The sequence below is a fragment of the Ixodes scapularis genome, unplaced genomic scaffold (genome assembly GCF_016920785.2).
Source record: "Ixodes scapularis isolate PalLabHiFi unplaced genomic scaffold, ASM1692078v2 PGA_scaffold13__105_contigs__length_92229423, whole genome shotgun sequence".
NCBI lineage: Eukaryota > Metazoa > Arthropoda > Arachnida > Ixodida > Ixodidae > Ixodes > Ixodes scapularis.
In genome coordinates, this window is record NW_024609839.1 from 39,055,868 (window position 1) to 39,069,641 (window position 13,774).

General features: G+C 46.8%; 1 protein-coding gene across 1 annotated transcript; it reads left to right on the forward strand.

The window, feature by feature from the left end:
• The first annotated feature begins 4,797 nt into the window (after positions 1 to 4,797).
• On the forward strand, positions 4,798 to 13,474 carry LOC115319407 (copper transport protein ATOX1). Its single transcript, XM_029979376.3, has 3 exons — positions 4,798 to 4,865; positions 5,338 to 5,413; positions 12,917 to 13,474. Exons 1-3 carry the CDS (start codon positions 4,854 to 4,856, stop codon positions 13,051 to 13,053), a joined length of 225 nt encoding a protein of 74 aa, XP_029835236.2. The 5' UTR covers positions 4,798 to 4,853; the 3' UTR covers positions 13,054 to 13,474.
• Positions 13,475 to 13,774: the final 300 nt, after the last annotated feature.

The following is a 13,774-nucleotide window of genomic DNA, read 5'->3' on the forward strand; positions in this document are numbered from 1 at the left end:
GCTGGCGCAGGCGACGGGTACTCCGGCCGCTTTTTAAGCTACCTAAAGAAATTGCATTTTCTGACTACCCGGACTTCAGTCGTCATGGTATGCTATTTATTTTCTCGAAATTCAAAATAGCAGTTGAGAAAACCGTAAATGAAGATGATGCCGAAACCAGCATTCAAATTTTCGCGCGCTCTTCAGTGGTGTGACGTCACACGTGGTACAGACTTTCAGGTCGTGGTCGAGTTTTTTTTGCGTGCTTCTCAGTGAATCAGTTACCAAACGTTCTTTTCCCACCATCAAACGTCTTGTAATCAGTTGGGAACATGGCTTACTGCCCACTTTGTACCATTTCTGTCGTCACACTGCAATGTTGCCAGTAGGGGCTCCCGGTTTGAGAAACACGATGAAAACGAAATTCGAAAATTCAATAACTTCGCGAATTTTTTTTCTTTTCACACAATATTTGGGGAACTCGTAGGTTGAGACAATTTTAAGGCCAATCAGCGACCATGAAAAAGACGCCGGAGTACCCCTCTACAGGCACTCCTCTATCTGCGCGTGGACCCAAGATGGCGGCGCCTGACGCGCTTCAGACGCGTAGTTGGGGAGTTTCGGTACTCTAAAAGCGTAGTTTTATTTAGTGACTCTAGGTTGCACTATCTCTCCACTGGGCGCGCTGCCGCCGGGGTTGAGATGCGCTCTGAGAGCAAACCGAAACTTAAAACCCGTCAATTTTGTGCGGTTTTTCAGAAAGCCGTAAAATGCTTCGCGTGCCTTCTATCGCTCTGCAATTTGTTGATTTAGTGTTTTTCAATGATGCTGAGCAATTTTCTAATTTAAACCATGCCCTTAAACACAATATTAAGAAAGATAATTATGCAAAAATAATTAACAACTTAGTTATCCCGGACTTTAATTATTTTCCTAAATGGGCCCCTGGCCCAGGACCGAAACGCCACAAGTCTTTTTTGTTGCGATGAGTAGTTTTCGCAGAAGCGATTTGAACTGCGTCCTCTGAAACACCCTATATATATATATATATATATATATATATATATATATATAATATCGGCCGCGCAGTTCTGGATTGTTCAGCTGTCTCGGTGAGTTGCTATCAATAAGAGGGGGGGGGGGGTCTGTACGTGCTCTTACCATGGCTATGTTCTAAATCTACTCTAATAGATGAAAGCCCGTTCACACACGTGCCTCCGTAGCAACGTTACTAAAACACTCAGTTGAAAAACTCGCCGTCGAAACCTGGGCCGCTGGCTAACACCGAGACCGAGCTAAATACGACAACAGCGCCACTCTTTATCATTTGTCTCTGCTGTGGTCACCTTCAGCTTTTAGAAAGCATGTTTTTGCGTAAACACAAACAGAAAAGACTCTTTTTGTATGAAATTTATTGGAGTTTAGTACAAAATGAAGGGCGGGTGATGTTTTTATAATCTTTAGTTTGCAAGCTTTTGCGGAACAATTAATATTGTTTTTATACAACCATGCCTCAGCGGTGGTTTCAGGTAGCGCGTCCCGACCTAGATACATTTTAACTTCGGTAGCAATTCGCGGCGCGTTCGCTGGGGAGGTGGGGGTGGCACAACAAGGCGGTAAGTTGGGCTAGTTGGTTTAACATCGTCAAACGTGAAAACAGCGCAAAAAATTGAACAAAGGACAAGTGAAACAAGTGCACGGACAAAGCGCTTTGTCCGTGCACTTATTTCACTTGTCCTTTGTTCAATTTTTTGCGCTGTTTTCACGTTTGGGGGGGTGGCACCCCTGTAACCTCTTCCGCTGTATCTGTTTCGGCGCCAAAATGGCCGAATAAAGCCAAAATAGAAGTAACGTGCAGTTCCTCGTGTGGCCGCTGCGGGAGAAATGGCGGCTTCTGTTCGCCATTACCTCGGTTCTGGAGGACAGATCGGGGCCACTTTTTCAGAGCAGTCTCTATGGCAGTTTCCCAACTGAATGGTTTTAGTAACGTTGGTCCGGAACGACCGGAACAACTGAATCGATCGTCGCAAGGGTTTGCAACCGTCAGCTGCCATAGCGACGGAGGGACGCACGCACGTGTCGTTCACGACGCAAGGAGGTGGAGCGAGCCCAACTTTCCCCGCTGCGTTGGGAACCACCGCAACGACAGACCAATCACAGGTCGAGGAGAATGGGTCGCGCGCGTTACATACCGGTCGCGGGCCGGCTCCTTCTGTCTGCAAACATGGCGTCGGTGGTGATCGCAACGTTACGTGATCGTCGACGTGGACGGCGTGGTGAAAGCTCATCGTTCCGCGTAAAAGCGCTATCCTTGACTGTGAATTTTCGTCGTGTGTCGCCATGATAACCCAGCACGTACTAGAAGGGAAGATCCACCTAATCGTGCGGCGATGTCGTGGCGGAACTCTCAAGGCACCAGAAACGCCCGTGCCGTCGTGTTTGTTTACCTCGACTACAGTGGGGCTTTCTAAGCATTTGTGTCCTCGAACATCGCCCGGATTTCTTATTTGGCGCATTTCATGCGTGTGCTCAAGTTCAAGGTATTACTGGCGCGTACCGTATAAAGGATGCGAATTTTCACGTGTTTTCATCACCGGAGAAAAGTGATTAGTGTTAGCTATCCTGAACGCCTCACAACGTCTTTCTGATCACGAAATCATATTTCTACGTTGCTATATCGCTGATAAGATTACATCGTCTTTTATAATCGTAGAAAAGGCGTGTGGCGAGATTTGTACTATTGGCAAAGTCGTGTATTAGAGTCGTGATCATCCAAAACGGAGTACCGCATCTTTTTCTTTTCTGTTTTTCATCCACTACCCTGCAAGCCTATCACGAAAAAAAAAAACATTAATAAAGATTTAGGCTATAGAAATATGTCTGTCTATATTCTGCTACGGTATTGAGTGGCAGTGCGTCCCCTTTTTAGGGGCATCGCTGAAACAGCTGACGGCGGCGTAGAAGCTGTCGCCACGCTGCCGACCCGCTGCGCTTGTTGCAGCGGTTGTAGGTGTGTGTACGCGCGCCGCAGAGCGGTTGCCCCGGTCGCAGCGGTTGCAAAGGACGCATCGCGCTCGTTGTGCATGTCTGAACCAGCCTTTACGTGGGAGCACGAATAGAGCAACGCTGTGGAGCAAAGAGGGTTTTCGAAGACATAAGTACAAGACGGCGAGAATGAAAATCTTTGAAGCGCGGCCGATATGGTCGTGTGCAATCTGTTGACCAATTACAACTAGGCGAGCCGCGCTCAAACGTTAAGTGCAATCCAGTAGGTTGATAATGAGCCAGCACTGATCAGTGATTAGGAGCTGTTGGGCGCAGTACTCTGTAAATCGTCTAAGGACAAAAAAAAAAAGATGTATCTTCCCCCCCCCCCCCCCCCCCCCCCTCCCTTTTCCGTCGCTGTTGGACGCTGGATATAGCTCGTTTCTGGGCCGCAAGTATACAGTCGTCAGAGTAAAGTAAGACGCTGATCTAGAGGCACATACGGTTTCACGCACATTACACTCGCCAGACACATTCACTCGGCGTCGATTCTTGGTCGGTATCCAAGCGTGCGAAGACACAGAGACACAGCACTTCGGCGTGCCAAGGGAGCGTTGAACCGACCGCGAGACCGGCGAAACTTGCTTTCGACGAGTTATGACTGTTTCCTGCGACTCTGCGCTTTCGTAAAATTGTCTACGTGTTCACAAAGGCAAGTCTCAACGGTACACTGAGTCTTAAAAAACTTCTTTGGCGAATGACGACGAGCGAGTCCGCAGCAAAAGGCTAGCAAAACCGAAAATCGTCTTCGAGCAAGATGGCCGTCCGGTGGCTTCACTCGCGCTGCAGCGAACAATCGGGGAAGATCAGTGGGTTTTCCGATGCGCAGACAACTAGAAGTACTTGTAGGAGCCGTAGGATGCTATTAAGCAATGCCAAACACGTATGCCGTAAAGCGATCGTAATCTCCGAATGGCGACTTCCATCTGCCGCGGAGTACTTGGCGTGTTGTCTTCTAATTATTCCAATTACATTACAGAGACCACAAAACGAACAAACGACATGCATACCTAATTCTTCATCCGAATAGGCGCGCACAACGCCTTCGACGTACCGCGGTATCTTGGGCCTCTTCGCAGGCCAGCCAAACGACTCGGCAAACACTTCGCTGAGAAGGGCTGCCTCGTCGTCACTTGAGCTGGAGCTAAGCTAGTATCTTCGTCGCTGTCACTGCGATTTATTAGACCTCCTGAAATTAACTGCAACGATGTCATCGCCGCAGTATGCTCGGGCGAGTCGGTCATGACGAGGGGAACGAAAACAAGCACACCAAGAGAGCCCACCCAGCAATCGAAACAAAAAAAGCAGCGAAACTCCTTCATTCGCCGCGGGATCGAGAACGAAACTGAAACGTTGCGAGCGACGACTAGAGATCGTACTCCTCCGAAAAAGGCTGCACGGAGAACTACTCTGGACCGCTCGACGCGCTCCGCCACTTTTCCACTGTGCGGTTGGAGCCGCTCGGCGAGCGCCCCACTGGCTCCAGATGTACGAGTGGCACACGGAGAAATTGCTCTCATCCACTGCTCTCATCTCGGGTGTGAAACAAGAATCCGCTCGGCGAGCGCGCGTCGAGCGCTCGCTATTTGCCTTTTAGATTGGAAGATTGGTGGAAAAAATATAGCGAGGGGTGAAAATACAGATAAAAATAAGCAAGGGTGACACCAAGGTAACACTTTAAAAATGGGGGAGGGGGTGTTAAAACAAAATTTATACAATTTTGTAAAAAAAGATGAAATGTTAGGCTAGGTGGCGCAAGCTGCCGCCCCTTAACGGCTTTGGCCAGAGCCGCGTTTGCCGCGTTTTGACGTTGGCCAGATCCATCCAACATGGCGTCTCAGGTAGGGTGATTTCGCATTCGCTACTCGCCTTTTGTTGATTCGCTGCTGCTAGCTTCAATATCAGTGATTGCAGCTGATTGTGAGGTGCATTTCCGATCACCTCCGACTTGGTCTAGCGGCAGGGCATTCGTTTACTCATCCGCGTTGAGTGGAGTCTGTTTGACAGCGTATCTTCGCTGGCAGGATGCATCTCTTATCGCCATTGCAAATCTCGCATATTCGCTATCTGTCACCGTGTGCCGGTAACTTTGCTTTCTCAACGTGTTGAGCAGATATTTTCTCAAGATGTTTAGCAGAGCAGGCTACCTTTAGGGATTCTGTTATGTGGATTTCTCCATAGGGGGGGGGGGGGGGGGGGGGTCCGCCGCCCGGAGTGGTTGCTGAAGGGGGTATCGGTATGCCGCTCTGCCAGCATCTCTTGCTCGAATGTTTGTTCTCCGCTTATAAGCTGTTATGGTGCTTTATAACTCAGGTACACGAATTTGAGGTCGAGATGACCTGCGAAGGCTGCTCGGGCGCTGTGCAGCGTGTGCTGGGAAAACTGGAAGGTATGCGAGATTCCCTCGGGGGGCGTCATCTTGTTTTGGCGGCTGTTTCACGATGTGTCGGCAATCTTTTGTCACGTGTCGTTTAGTGTCACGAAGCTGCCGTCTCGAGTTTGCTCTGTTCGATTGCATGTTGCGCAGCTGGCGACTACGCGTTACTGAAAGACAAAATCAAAGCAAGTGCTTGGCCTCGTACAGCTGCTTAGTTGTTCAGGAGGCTCTTTAACTATTCAGAAATGAAGCAAAGTAAACATCTTCGACAGAAATCTGTCTGGTTTGGGGAACAATTCGAAAAAAAGAAAACTCAAACCAAAAGTTTAGAAACAACAGTTCCCAACGTTTCGGGGTCGACTTGACTCCTTCTTCAGGGGTGAAACGTTGGGAACTGTTGTTTCTAAACTTTTGGTTTGAGTTTTCTTTTTTTAGAAATGAAGCAAGTACTTGGCCTAGTACAGCTGCTTAGTTGTTTAGGCGCCTCTTTAATTACTCGGACTGCAATGCGGTATCATATTTTATGTGTCTTACTCTCGGGTTGTTTTGGAGTATCAACACGCTGTACACAATAAGTATGCGTGCTTGAGCCCGCACCTTTGCACGAGTGTTGCTGGTCAGGAAATTTGTTGATTTTTTTGTGCGTCCTTTGACGAAATATACCCTTTTGCAATTACGTACTGTTTTTCTTAATAAGCCTGAGTATGTGGGTTAAAACTTGGAGGCGCCAATGAAAAGCTAAAATCGAAAACGCTCGTCTCTTTTTATAGGTTGTCCCAAGTCATGCAGCTCAATCAAAAATGGACCGTAAAAGTCGATGCCTGCACGTAGCAATCTAAACTTTTCGCCAAAGGTGTATTTCGCAGGTTGGTTTTTAGAGTGCAGCTCTTAGGTGCCCGTTTCGGGCTTGAGCAACGTCGGCGTAATCACGCGGTGCATTATGGCAAATGTCCCACAGTGCACTGGAGTGACGCACACGTTGCATTATGGGACGTTTCCCGTAATGCACCGCGAGGAAGGAGGGGGAGTAGGTGAGGAGGGGCATGCCCTCCCCTCCGTGCCCTCCCCTCCTCCTGCTCAAGAGCTGCGCTCTAATTCAGCATAACAGGGAGTAGTAAACGTCTTTCATTTTTCTTGTGAAATTACAAAGCGCAACTCTCTTTCTCTAAAAGATAGCACCAAGAAACTTATCAGGGTCAACGGCGAGCAGTGATGCAGACGACCATGTCGAGTGGCGGGCCGGGTTTGGCGCTCGTATCGATGGGTGGCGCTACCTCCTATTCGAGACTGCTTGCTACCACAGTGGTTTATTAAGATGAACATGTTTTTTTGTAATGTACCTTTAATATTAAAAATACTTGCACACAATAAAAGCAAAACTTATATGGAAAAAACGCGTTTGCATAACGACGGCGCTTGTGCTGTTAACGGATTTCATCTGCATGTCATCTGCTTTCTTCCGCTCATCGGCTACACCTTCGGACGCTGCTCCCAATGCCATCTATCAATATGCGCGCCAAACGCACCCCGGAACTAGACCAGTCGTCTGCGTCGCCGTCCGCCGTTAACCTTGGCAAGTTTTTGGGCCCTGTGTTTTACAGAAAAAAGCTACGCTTTGTAATTTTACAACAAAAAAAAACGACCTGTGAAATACACCTTTGATAAAAGGTGTAGATTGCTAAGTGCAGGCGTCGAGTTTTATGGTTCATTTTAGATAGAGCCTGGTGACTTGGGACACCCTATATGTACTGACTCGCAGCACTGCATGAAGTCTCCACCCACTTGCATTCTACGAATTCAATATCGGGTATGCTCATAAAGTTATCCTGAAATCATATAAGCACATTCGCATATACAAATTGTTTTTAAGAAAACAACAGTCTAGCACTTCCGTGAAGAATGTCACATCGTTCGCCAAATGGCACGTATACGGGCATGAACCCCTATGTGGTACGCCAGACAGAGTAAAGGATTTAAAGCGCTCAAAGATTTCTTATGTACTTGTTTTATTCCAGACTGAGTATGCCAAGATAATTTGAGAGACACTGTTCAGACACAGCTTTTGGGCGTCTGTAAAAGCTTGTCCAAAAAGGCTTAGCGAGGAGTAGGGGACACTTGTCAGGGCATCCAACGTGGCTAGCCGATCTCGGCATTGGCGAAAACTTAAACTCTAATCAGCATAAAATTTGAGTGGGAGATATGACACGAGGAAAACTTGATAGTAACTTTTCTGCAGTAGCTAGGTCAAATTTATTGCTCTTCCTTAAAAACTCTGTTATACTCCGACGTAACGCGCGCGTAAGCAAACGCTGGCTGAAGTCAGCTACGTCACGCCAGTCACGCCGTACGCGTAAAAAATTCGTCCTCTCTATACTCTGGCAACCCTGGCAAATTCCGCGGCGCGCGTCGCATGCGCAAAATCTGGCTACGAGGACGCTTTTCCTGCGAGAGTGCGCCATTTCCGGTTCCTTTTCGTTTCGAATAGCAGACGAGAATTCTCACGCTTCTTGAGCGCCAAGTTCGAGCAATGGCGTGGACGTACCTTGCACGACGAAAACTCACACTTGCACAGTTGGTGCAGCTGTGCAATGTCAATGTACATGCGGTACATCTTTGACAAGCACACGGTCTACGGTACTCAAGCTTCTTGTGTCGTAGACACACGGGTGAGGACGAATTCCGCCGCTGTGACGCGCTCGCACGCGCGCACACGTTACTTCGGAGTATAACAGAGCCTTAAAAGTTGACGTGCCAATGTTGGGCTCAAATTTGAGACTCCCGTGAGGATGCGGGTTGTTTTTCGCCCAATGAAGTAACAAGAAGCGGACATTTGGTAAACAAAATATGTGTTTAGTAGTAGTTTACCGGTACTAGACAAGATTATTGAAATTGAGAAAGATAGCATCGTGGGGGTGAGGTGACTAAGCCACGTCTTACTGCATTTGCATACGCACACACAATATGTCGAGAACCAAGAAAACTCTTCTATATCACTCGCTTGGAGTATTCTACATTGGTGGGAAGTGAGATAGCTGCGCATTCGGTCACGGCATGATAGCATGAAGGGAAGCTGCTCAATCGAAACAGACACTGAGTGGCCAACTAGTTCCCAGGGCATGGCATTTTGGAACAAGTCTATTGGCTTGTCTCACATCCTATCCCTACTTATGTCTGAACAGAAGGGCCAGCATTTCGGGTAACAGCTGTGTCTCCAAGATGTAGTTGCCTAATGTGTGATCAGCCATTCATGTTTGATCATAGTGGTGTGTGGAGTGGTAATTTTATTTAAGTATTCATTAGTGGGTAGGTAGGGTTCGAATAAAATACATGGTGCGCCTCCTGGAGGCTTCTGGAAAGTAGGGCCTCCAATCTGTTTGAACCCCACTGAGCACAACCTAAGCTTCGACGCTGCGCCAGAGGTGCGCTCCAAGTTCCGTCACTAAATTCCGAACCCGACCCAGAGTTGGCAAGAACACGACAGCCTCGGCTTTTCTCACCCAAGTTGGCTGCCGGATATTGAATTCTACCGGATAAGTTTGCCACCCGCATGAGCGAATGCGAGTACATTAGCATTTTTAATGAAGGCCTTTTCGCTGTGAGAGAAAAATGGTAAAAACTGGATTATGTGTTTGCTTTGTGCGAGCTCTCTCTTTAGGTTATGCTCGTTCGTGCTCTGTACGAGCACATACAGTATGTACGTTGAACATAATCAGTGCTATTCTATCTATATTCTTGGCCAAGATAAGAGTACTATTTTGATGAATACCGTAAAAAAACGGGGCGGTCATGTCGACACGAGGAGGGTTAAAGCCTGACGACCAAAGCCAATATTCTGCAAAGCTTTCCTCCCCTCGCATCTTGGAGCAAAGGATGGAAAGAGTGTGGGGGGGGGGGGGGGGGGGGGGGGGGGGTTCATTGTTCGAGCAAGTGAATGGAGATAAGCCAGCAAAATGGGTGCCCCCAAAATGGACGCCTCGCAGTCTGTGCGATAGAGGATTAGCGAAGGAACCTTCCATGACTACAGTCCAGGACCAGGAAACGAGAACCAAGTTTGTTCCTCATACTATGTCTTCGCAATTTTTAATCAACGTGAATGGACGTCTATTTAAGTAACTGCTGCCCTTGTTGGAATCTATTGGAAAGAAAATTCGAGGGCCGCAAGGAAGGAGGAATGATGAAGCTTCTTTGTACCAACTTGGGGGCGAATGATAAGCTGTAGATATGCCACAATGTTTAGAGTGACGCTAGTCTATAGGCCTTTTTCGTTTGCTCTCGTCCCCAGCCACCTAATCGGCGTATCAGGTGCAGGCGACCAACAAATAATAAAACATTTCAACCTGTGAATAGTAAAAAAAAAAAAAGGAGAGGCAAGGCAAAACGAGAATACATGGTTACGCTTATATCCTACATGTCTTCTAGTGGCGTGGAGACTGCAAAACAGTATTTTTGCTCATACTGGGAGTGACGAAATTCAAGGATGGTGGCACCCTTGTGAAAGAGACATGTAGACGTATTTGACATGGGCGTCGCCATCTTGAAATATCGTCACTTCAAGTATGGGCGAAAGCATTGTTTTGCCGTAGCCTCAAAAATGGAATACATTTAGGATATAAGCGTAACCATCGTCCTTTCTCGTTTTGTCATTCCTTTATTTTTTACTATTTGCAGGCTGAAATATTTTATTTTTTTTCGTCGCACATACCAGATATGTCAGCCAGGTGGCTGGGGTGCGAGAGTAACCGAAAAAGATCATACTAGAAGGCGTGCAAGTTATAAGCTATTCACTCTCAGGCCACTGCATGTAGGAAGCAGGATCTGACTCTTCTTCTGGGGAGGGTGCTGCTTATTTCGCACAATAGTTGGTACATCGTTCCTTTTGCCAAAAGCCCCACAAGGCGACATAAAGTAAGAGACGCAGTGCAAGCGCTCGAACAGGCTGCACATTCAGACAATATTTTCCAAAATTGCAAAAATCTCCTCGATAAAACGAAATTAAGCACCTAAACACAAAAAACAGCTTCAAACCCCCCACCCCCACACAAAAAGAAAAAAAAACTGCCAGGGGAACTTTTACTGATACCAAGGGCATTTTAACTTAAAGGATTCTTGAAAAGAATGTTTTTTTTAAACAGTCCGTTTAAAGCGTATCAGAAAATGAATTTTTTTGCGAAAAAAAGGTAATCTTTACAGCAATATTGACGGCGAGAGGTTTATTTGAAATTCTGGGTGCGAAGTCCATGATGTCACGGAATGGTCATTCACTCTTTCGTCCTCAACGAGATGGTCATACACTCTCTCCACCTCAACTTCATGGCCAAGCTGATCCCCTCTCCTCCATGCGCCTGAAATGCCCCGGGAGAAAGCAAGTGGAAAGGAGGCGACTACCGACTAAATCGTGTCTTGCACCATCAATATTGCTATACAAAATTTTTTTTTGTTCACGGAACATTTTTTGACACGCATGTCCCAACCAGGTTGTTTAAAAAAAAACATTTTTTTTTCTTTTCGGAGCCCTTTAAAGGCCTCAGGTCTGCTTGTCAATTATGTTAAGGTTGCTCTTTTGTATCGTAATCTTTTTTTTTTCTAGTTGGAGTCTATGGCTTTGCTGCCGTGGGCTTAGCGGAGCAGACGTAGGGTTCTGGGGTAGGGGACCAAGGGGTGGGTAAGGGGGAAGGAGGAAACAGGCAATGGTGGAAAGGTTAGGCGGAGGGAGAGAAGGAAGCGAGGGAAAAGTGTGAAATCGTCGTCCACCTTTAACTGTACCAGGACTGACCGTGCTAATCACTGCTAATGCACACGGAAGCGTATTGAAATGATGCGCTTTAACTCCCGCAAGTCGGTTCAAATGCGATCTAGGTGTGTAGTTGACGTGAGGTTTCACAGATGGCGCCGCCGTCCCGTGATTATGGTGGATTGCGGTCAATTGTAATTTGTATTTGGCAAGCAGAGCAACAGCTGATATACTTTGTGTTTGTTTAGAGAAATGGATATCTCTGTTCATGAAGATAGATGTCCTCACTTAAAATTACTGTTCTTAAAGGCCGTCTGCCAGACTCGAGATTCTGCAAGGCAGAAGATCCTCCTCACCATGGAGGAGGAGGAAACAGGCAATGGTGGACAGGGTAGATGGAGGGGAGAGGATTAACCTGGAGAAAAGTGGAAGCGCGAGGTGTACGTCGGCCTTCAAATTGGAAAGAGGAAAAGTCTTGGAGAGATGCTGTAATCATGCACTATAGGAAGTCATGTGACGGAAATGCCTTTGGTATACTCCTAAGCTGAGACTGGTTGGACCAATGGTACGTCTCTTTCACCCATACCCACACGCAGAGTCAGGTGATCATTGTTCCGGCAGTCTCGGCCAACAATAACATCTCTCTTTTTTGGGGTGCCAGTTTGTCCTTCGTAAAACGTGGTGGGCAACACTAGTCAGCACCACAAAGAATGTCGTTATTGGTCTGCCCTTATCTATTTTTAATGTGATCTGCTTGTGTGTTAACGACTGTCACGACCGGAATCGTTCTGCTTCAGGCACGACTTTTCCACTACCAGGCTTTATGGGCTGTTTTAGGGATGGCTGCTTGGGCGAGTCATAAAGGTTCCTGTGAATGGCAGATAGGTTATATACGATGCCCCTGATTAAAAACTATTTTCTAGCTCTGGTAAAACGGATAATGGCGCCTACAAAATGTGCCGACGTTTTCGTAAAATCTTTAGAAAAAAAGAAAACATATTCGAGGAACAGATACTTCTATACTCACTATAAAGGGGTATGGGAACGACATGTTTGCACTTATTTCTTTATTTAGATGTGGTCTATGTTGTGCCAGCAGCCCAGAAACACTAGTCTTAGACTTCTGGGCTGCCAGCAGAGAAGTCAAGAAAACTAATTTTAAAACAAATTAGCAGATTCCAAAATGACGTCTGGTGGCGCCCTGTGAAGCTCCGTTGGAATGCCGCATGTCACGAGGCAGTTACTTAGTCCTGAATCTGACTTGGTGGAGAACATGTTTACTACATTGTTAAAGCTTCTGGAATGCTTTTGCAAAGTGCATTCCAGGCCATCAAGATGGCCATTCTTTGCAGACTTTAGGTTGATCTGAGTATCCTCTGCCAGGCCAACCATGTGAATGAGGCGCTCATATATGGCACTTGGTGAATAGCTTATATACATAGCTTGGAGGTGTGCCGACGGTTATTTACTGGTTCCCTGCTGCGGTTTGAAACTAAGACGGTGTTGGTAACAGCCGAAATACCGGTTGTGCATGCTATGTAGTAGGTCTGACATTGACGCCACCAAACGACTACAGTACCCGTGCTGTTGACGTCGCAATGCTTCTTGCCGGCGGCGTTGGTCGCAGCCGACGCTACGATTCGCCAAGCAAGCAGCGCCAAAAGTCTGCCCGCACAGTGCCGAGCTTTCGTCTCTACGTGATTGTTTTGGCCTTTCAGAGATCAAATTTCAGTGCTGCTTGATTACTGTGTTTTCAACATGCCTTGTAAATCCCCCTTTTCTAGGTCAGGGAGTGAACAAGGTGGAGATTGACTTGCCCAACAAGCGGGTCTTCGTAGATTCCACGTTGAGCTCCGAGAAGCTGCTCGAGGTGCTCAAGAAGGCCGGAAAAACTTGTTCCTACGTCGGCGTAAAGGCCTAACAATTGACTTGTTCATCTGTACCGGAGCTTTCCTACCTTTTTACAGTTACTCCTTATACTTGGGATTGCCTCGGGTTGTCGCCTGCCATGCATTGAGTGTTCCGTCTGAAGCCCTTCAGTCCAGGGTCGGACGAAATCATCCGTGGTTCCTTGAAGTTTCGTCTAGACCCGGGACAACTCGTAAGCTGGTCTAAATGTGGGAACAGTGTTATTTCGCTGTTCTCCTAATTGATATTGATGTGGATGAGCAGCATTGCTTGGCAGTTGCTCATTAACTGCGTATGGTTGGCGATTGTGGGTCGGGATGTGTAAATGCTCTAGTCGCTAGTAGCGATAGTCGTTTTTGTGGTATCTGGCTTTTGTCAAGCGGCCCTTTCTTATATGAAGTGTAATGACTGCCAATAAAGGTTACATCTGCGTATTGTTCTTGTTGTAATGTTTTAGCGATTACTTGTCAAGCCACAGGGCACTAGACTTAACTTTCGTATCAGCAGAGCAGTACCATAATGTTGGCTAGACTACTGTCTTTAAAAGTAGAGGAAGTGACCACATGCCACTTCTAATATTTTATAATGGATTTATTCAGTGCAAGAAGACTGATACTTTGACTGCCACAAACTGGGAAACTTTTACTGAACTTGTGAACAAGTCGATTACTGCTACCACGTTGCATGAAGAACTCGGACCTATAATAAAAGAATGCTTTAAAAAATCTACATTT